The sequence below is a fragment of the Trichomycterus rosablanca genome, chromosome 7 (assembly GCF_030014385.1).
Source record: "Trichomycterus rosablanca isolate fTriRos1 chromosome 7, fTriRos1.hap1, whole genome shotgun sequence".
Lineage (NCBI taxonomy): Eukaryota > Metazoa > Chordata > Actinopteri > Siluriformes > Trichomycteridae > Trichomycterus > Trichomycterus rosablanca.
The window spans coordinates 10,231,773-10,239,835 of record NC_085994.1 but is presented as its reverse complement, the minus strand read 5'-3'; the positions used below and the strand labels follow the sequence as shown (position 1 = coordinate 10,239,835).

Sequence of the window (8,063 nt, the reverse complement as noted above, 5' to 3'; positions counted from 1 at the left end):
TGCCATTTTGCCTATCAAACTACACTTAAGCAGCCATAATGACGAAGCATAAACATCATGTTCTTATGGGGAGTTCAGATGGGGAAAATGCCAATAATATTTGTTCCTCAAATCCTTAATTACACAACCTCACTATTCTGTCCTCACAAAATTAGTCTGAACATCTTTAACACACACACACACACACACACACACACACACACACACACACACACACACACACACACACACACACACAATTCTACCTTAAGCATATGCTGCTCTAAAATTGTTTTACACTGGATTGTCCTTCTCTTCTTTGGCCCAGAAAGCATATTGTATGTTGGTTTTATTTTATAAAGTCAAACCACATGCCACATTTTCTTAGGCAATTTCAAAGAGCAGTGGTAGCTTAGTGGTTAAGAACTAGTAATCAGAAGGTGGCCAGTTCATGCCCCACCACTGTCAAGTTGCCACTGTTTCACCCCAGTGCATGGCCCTTAATCCTTTAACTGTTCAAATTGTATTTGATCACAATTATTAAGTTACTTTGGTTAATAGCATCTGCTAAATACTGTAAATGCTGATGTATGCCAAGAGTTACATTCACCCAAATTACACCACTGGTATGACTACTATTCCCTCAAACACCTTTACCATGTCGAGCTTTTGGTATGGCAGTTGTAGCTATGCAGTTAAAGTGCTGAACTAGTACGCAGAAGATTGCCCCAGGGCAAGGATCTTAACTCCCAATTGCTCAAACTGTATCATAATTGTCATAATTGTAAGTCGCTTTGGATACACGTGTCTGCTAAATGCTGCAAATATAAATGTCACTGCATATGAAGTTTCTTGACCTATGACTTTAGCTGTGTAGTACCAAATTTGTTTACTGATAATGAAATTTTTTTGTAGTGCTGTTTGTCAGATCCAGAGTTACAGGGATTCACTAGTGGTTTTTAGCCATGTCCTTTACATGATTTCTTATCTTTTAATATTAGACCACAAAGAGAGTAAATAAGAACTCCTTGCAATCCCTTATTGAGAAATATTCTTCTTGAACTGTTAAATTATTTGGTGCAGCCTTTTTGGCAAAGTTGCAGACATCCACAAATCCTAATAAAGAACTGGACCTTTTAAAATGCTTCTATTATACCAAAAGCATGATTGCATAATTATCATGAGTTGTTGAAACAACTGTGCCCAGAATTAAACACAATGTGCGCAGTCGTAAATTGCCCCATTTCAGGCTTTTTTGAAAATCTTGCAGAAATCAATTTCAAAATGCACCTACAGTAAATTTATAAGTTAAAGGCAAAGCATTAATATATTGTCTTTGCACTGTAAACCTGGATTTAAAAAATACTGATTTATGCATTTGACATACTGTCCCAATTTTTTAAAATGTAAGTTTATACCACATTTTGGTGAAATGGGGGGATTTTCCTAAAATTGGGGGGGAACCTAAACCATAATCTTGAACAGTCTTGCCCCCTTGTGTTGGAAAATGCACTAAACCAGGCATTGCATGTCTTCCAATAAATACACCAAAAGTCTATATTTGATCAGGTGTGGTACATAATATAGGAAATTCTTATAGAATATTAATGTGTAAACCTTAATGAAGTCTTCAGTGGGAGTGGTGTAAATCAACCAATACTAGACTAATTTCTTCAATTTTATTAATAAACAATGTGTTACTGATCGTTTTCTACGAGGGATCATCAAAATGTTTCTGCACTTTTATATTTTTGCTGGAAATGGTGAGGGCTGGAGGAGTAGTAATTTGTCGTGTCTGAGAGACAGAGAGCTTATAGTCCGGATTTAGCGCCATCTTATCTTCACCTATTTGGACGCTTTAAGATGCTTTAAAGGGAAAAAAAAATTTGTGAGATGACGATGCAAAAGCAGCGGTGCATCAGTGGTTACGTGCTCAACCCAAAACAATTTTTGCTAATGGAACTAAAAGGTTGGTACGACACTGGGAACTCCTAACAAATAGTTTAAAAAAGCGGCACCTAGGTGGCGCAGCCACTAGCACACCAGCGCCGAGATGCTGAACTCCTCGGTTTGAAACTAGGCGTTGCCACTGGTCGACTGGACGCCATCTAGCAAGCATAATTGGCAGTGCCTGATGCAGGACACAGTTCTGCTAGGGTGAGATGACGAACTATGTGGGTGGGGGCTTCAAAAGGTTGCGTAAGGACCATGATTGGCAGATAGAGAGGCACCTGTGCAGAGTGCATAGGTAAAAAAGGGTTCTGCAAAGGGCTGCACGAGAGTCGGAGGAGGCGTGAGCAGCAATATACCCACCTTGACTGCAATCAGGGATCCCCCAGCAGCGGAAAACAAAATGCAAAAAATGCATAAATAAAATAAAAAATTGTTTTAAAAAAAAAGTGTAGAAACTTATTGAAGAACCCTTGTATTAAGAATCTCATTTCCTTTATTTTCTTTAACAATATGCTCCTAATTATGTTTTTTATATAATAGCACTTGGACCCCTTAAATATTTGTGCACTTTTGTGTTGTGGATTTGATTTTTGAATTGAACATATCTGCCAACATAGCAGCCATAATGATGGAGCAAAAACATCATTTTAGAGTTCTGTTGGGGGGAAATGCCAATATTTTTTTTTTCCCCCACAACTCTATTAAATGGTATAAATAAGAAAGCTTTTTTGTTTAAATAAAGTAAATCAAAATCTAGCAGAAAGCCTTCCTGGAAAAGTTGCGACTGGTACAGCTTCCACCTGAGACCCAAGATGTTCCAGCTGACACATGTAGATGTGATCAAGTGCACACATACCTTTGACCATGTGTAGTGTACACTGCAGATTTCATTAAACTGACAAATCATGAATGAAATATTCTGGTCATACTTAAAAACTTAACTCTGAAAAATATCTGCCTTTATTTTCTTTAATAAACAATGTTTGATTATATTCTCTACAGTCTGATTTAGGAAATAAAGCAGAAAGAAGCAGCCACTCCAGTTAATATCGCCACTGCCAATATAAATATTTCACACCAGTTAAGCACTGACATTCGTTTTACATTTTCTCATCCGCATCTCTCCTATAAACGCACATGCTGTGACAGCTCTGGGAAAATAATGAACACATTATAAAACATACAGAAGATTTAAAAGACAGACTTCACAACTGCAATCCGACAATGCATTTTAAATTACATATATTTTCAGCACAGGCTTGGAAAAATTAGGTCGTATTATTGCATATAGGAATTGTCCACTGGACTCACGAGTGTCTTGCATGGTTTCAAACAGTAGGCCACTCCAAAGGTACTGCATTACACTCAGCAAAGCAGTAGCACAAGAGTGTAGCTATGCATTACAGATCTGAATACCAACAGTTAAAATAGTACTCTATTAGGAAAGTGAAAATGACTTGTAAATCTTTTTAACTATAAATGTGATCTATAATGAAACAACTGATTTTAAACCTAAAGTGTGGAGTTACTAGCCAGCTAGTTTAAATCTCTGCAACTTAATCATGAAGCAGGTCATAATTACATCCCAAGTACATTCCAAATGAAAACTTGTATGTGGGTTAATTGGTTTTCGCTTTATTAATAATAATACTATGAACAGCAATGGAAGCATTGCAGTTATTGGATTTCGGGGGGGGGGGGTGTTAATTGATTCTGAAATTCCTATTCTATCAAAGCTTAAGTAACATTGCTAATCATACTGTATGCCAGCCAAAGCGTTAATGCTTATGTCTTAATGTGAATAGTAAGTGGTTGAAAAGATGGCAGTGGTTAAACAGAAATGCTTCTGGACTTTATTTAAGATTCCAGATACTTTAAAACTGCAATGTGTCCCTTTTCCCCTTAAAGGTTCTTCTTTCCTTCCTACTTCAGTAGATGACATTTTTACATATATAAAACATTTTAAAAGACTAGAACATAACTAGAAAGTAAAGTGGCAGGCACTGAAAAAAATCATACTGTCGGTGTGTGTGGTTAAATGACTGTAAAATATTACAGTGTTAACTGAAAGAGTTGAAGACTGTGCTGAAGTTTTGCTCTTATACGTCTCTCAGGACTCCATTTCATCCCCATCAAAAGCATGAGGCTCAAAACTGATCAGCTCCTCGTAGGTCAATCCTGTATGGGGATAAAGAATCAAGCATTAGGGCTTACACTGTGCACCCTGTTACACATACATTACACATCACTGTCCGAAGAAAATCACTCTTTAAAAGCCAAGAGATGTCCTAGCAACATGTTTAACCTTGTGAATGCCAGCCAATTTATTTATTTTAATATAATGCCTTTTTGTTCAACTAGACTATGTGCATACCAACACAAATATGCAAATGCAAACACTTTCAGTAAAACTATTAGTGTCTGCTGTTACTGATGATCTGCACTCAGATCATCACAAGTCTGAGTGTGCTCTTCTCTGGTCTGTTATCACAGAGCAGGATTACAAAAGGTCGGGTGTTTACATACTTTTGGCCTAAGAGTGCTTTGACCTCTGTCTGCTACTAACATTTATAATTTTTCTTTTATTTTGTTACTAGAATGAATTAGATTTTGTTCTGCAAGCATAAAAGCTAGATTACAAATCATGTCAAAGGACAAGCACCACATAGGAGAATATAAGTCATCGGTCATCTTACATAACTAAGCCAGTGTAAAAGCAGATACCAAAATATACCTCTGCCTGAATGGAATTCTAAATCACTTAACAACATTACTGTAACTATTAGGTGATTCAAATTTGATTTCTACAGGTGAATCTCAATAAATTCTACACTTTCTGACCTGCAGCGCTCAAAAAGTGTGTGATTAAATAATAAAGAAATTTAGAAAGCACAATAATGTTGGGTCATTATTGTAAAAATGCATTTTAAAAACTGGCCTTTGTAATTTGTAGACAGCAATTACAAGCACATTTTTCTTACTGGATTCTGAGTCACAGTGAACTGAGAGCTAAATGTTCCTAAATTCAGTTGGTATACATGTACAGTGTATCACAAAAGTGAGTACACCCCTCACATTTCTGCAGATATTTAAGTATATCTTTTCATGGGACAACACTGACAAAATGACACTTTGACACAATGAAAAGTAGTCTGTGTGCAGCTTATATAACAGTGTAAATTTATTCTTCCCTCAAAATAACTCAATATACAGCCATTAATGTCTAAACCACCGGCAACAAAAGTGAGTACACCCCTTAGTGAAAGTTCCTGAAGTGTCAATATTTTGTGTGGCCACCATTATTTCCCAGAACTGCCTTAACTCTCCTGGGCATGGAGTTTACCAGAGCTTCACAGGTTGCCACTGGAATGCTTTTCCACTCCTCCATGACGACATCACGGAGCTGGCGGAAATTCGAGACTTTGCGCTCCTCCACCTTCCGCTTGAGGATGCCCCAAAGATGTTCTATTGGGTTTAGGTCTGGAGACATGCTTGGCCAGTCCATCACCTTTACCCTCAGCCTCTTCAATAAAGCAGTGGTCGTCTTAGAGGTGTGTTTGGGGTCATTATAATGCTGGAACACTGCCCTGCGACCCAGTTTCCAGAGGGAGGGGATCATGCTCTGCTTCAGTATTTCACAGTACATATTGGAGTTCATGTGTCCCTCAATGAAATGTAACTCCCCAACACCTGCTCCACTCATGCAGCCCCAAACCATGGCATTCCCACCACCATGCTTGACTGTAGGCATGACACACTTATCTTTGTACTCCTCACCTGATTGCCGCCACACATGCTTGAGACCAACTGAACCAAACAAATTAATCTTGGTCTCATCAGACCATAGGACATGGTTCCAGTAATCCATGTCCTTTGTTGACATGTCTTCAGCAAACTGTTTGCGGGCTTTCTTGTGAAGATACTTCAGAAGAGGCTTCCTTCTGGGGTGACAGCCATGCAGACCAATTTGATGTAGTGTGCGGCGTATGGTCTGAGCACTGACAGGCTGACCCCCCACCTTTTCAATCTCTGCAGCAATGCTGACAGCACTCCTGCGCCTATCTTTCAAAGACAGCAGTTGGATGTGACGCTGAGCATGTGCACTCAGCTTCTTTGGACGACCAACGCGAGGTCTGTTCTGAGTGGACCCTGCTCTTTTAAAACGCTGGATGACCTTGGCCACTGTGCTGCAGCTCAGTTTCAGGGTGTTGGCAATCTTCTTGTAGCCTTGGCCATCTTCATGTAGCGCTACAATTTGTCTTTTAAGATCCTCAGAGAGTTCTTTGCCATGAGGTGCCATGTTGGAACTTTCAGTGACCAGTATGAGAGAGTGTGAGAGCTGTACTACTAAATTGAACACACCTGCTCCCTATGCACACCTGAGACCTAGTAACACTAACAAGTCACATGACATTTTGGAGGGAAAATGACAAGCAGTGCTCAATTTGGACATTTAGGGGTGTAGTCTCTTAGGGGTGTACTCACTTTTGTTGCCGGTGGTTTAGACATTAATGGCTGTATATTGAGTTATTTTGAGGGAAGAATAAATTTACACTGTTATATAAGCTGCACACAGACTACTTTTCATTGTGTCAAAGTGTCATTTTGTCAGTGTTGTCCCATGAAAAGATATACTTAAATATCTGCAGAAATGTGAGGGGTGTACTCACTTTTGTGATACACTGTATGTCTTACATAAGACACCCCTATTAATCAGCAAAGTGCTACTTTTTTCCCCACCATTTAATTTACATCAACCACTTTATCATGGTCAGGGCCACAGTGGGCCCGGCTTCACTGGGAAACGCTGACCGCAAAATCGAAATACACTTGACAGGGAGCCAATCCATCCTATGTAGATGCACGGCTGGCCGATAGCACAGCTAAGATTCAAACCCAGATCTAAGCGGTGGTGGGCTAATGTAATAGACCACTGCACCATTCTAGTGTTAACTTTTTGCAGAAAAGATGGTTAAAACTGAAATTACAATCCTCATTTCTCAAAAGAGAAACTTTTACACTTTTTTCCCCAACTCAAAATACTTTAGTAATAAAACTAATAATAATAAATAATAATAAAACTCAGACTACCCTGTGTTTACTGTTTAAGCAAACCTGTATCTAGAAAAAAAATCATGCTTTACTCTTCTGTATTTCATTCATGTCTTATAATACTGAAAACTGGTTTTATCTGAGTGCAGCAGTATTTAGTGATCTATATAAGTGTCTATTTTATTGTGTTTAGAAAGCAAATTATTATTTGAAACCTATTTTTTTTTTTACTATACATAAAGTGAAGTAATGTGACAGATAAGACTGACTGTTCTATTAAACAACACAAGGGTTGGTTTGCACTTTTTTTTTTTTTTTTTGCTTGCCAGTGAACATATTGTTTATCAGATGTTACTCCACATGACCGGACAACAGTGTAAAAATGAACAAGGAACAAATTGAGACTAATAATGTTTATCAGATGGAAGTAGTACAGAGAAACGGACGTATAACTTTAACATACTTTTCCATTCTTCAATGTCCAACTCTCGACTCTCAAAGCTCTGGTCATAGGGCTCAGCCTCTGGCTCATCATCTGGGTCATGATACTGGGCAAAGTATGGATGTGCCAAAGCCTGGGCTGCAGTTATTCGCTTATCTGTATCCAAAACCAGCATCTTCTCTAGGAGGTCTACAGCTGTAATGATACAAAAACACTTAAATCACCAGCATTATACAGTAGCTACATTCAGAATTACGTATGTCAACAATGTTTTTTTAATGAATTAAATGACCAAGCCTTTTGTTAAGGCGTTGTTTATACCCAATTATGACAGTATCATGTTGCATTTTACCTACTGTCCTAACCATTTAAACTTGGGTTTATAAATATGTGGACTAATGCTATGGGAAAACAAATACACAGTTAATCACAATCTGTATGACAATCATTGTCTAATGTTATAATTGGGGTGAGCCTACCAATCAAGCTATTAAACATAGTACCACATTACCATACAGGATCAGATTTACTTTTTAATACAAGTAGCTGTTAATTAATTACAACTATCTAACCTAAAAATGCAAAACCAAAAACCACACAAAAAGTAATGTACTACTTTTAAGTGGTATTAAATTAC

At 38.0% G+C, this 8,063-nt stretch overlaps 1 protein-coding gene across 2 annotated transcripts in view; it reads right to left on the bottom strand.

The window, feature by feature from the left end:
* Window positions 1-2,874: 2,874 nt before the first annotated feature.
* Window positions 2,875-8,063, bottom strand: part of mapk14a (mitogen-activated protein kinase 14a) — a 45,168-nt gene continuing 39,979 nt past the window's right edge. For both annotated transcript variants that reach the window (XM_062998966.1, XM_062998965.1), the window contains exons 11-12: window positions 7,448-7,621; window positions 2,875-4,110 (exon numbers count right to left, since the gene is read on the bottom strand). In XM_062998966.1, the coding sequence (XP_062855036.1) occupies window positions 4,043-4,110; window positions 7,448-7,621 (242 nt within the window). In that variant the 3' untranslated portion in view covers window positions 2,875-4,042. The remainder of the gene's footprint in view (window positions 4,111-7,447; window positions 7,622-8,063) is intronic.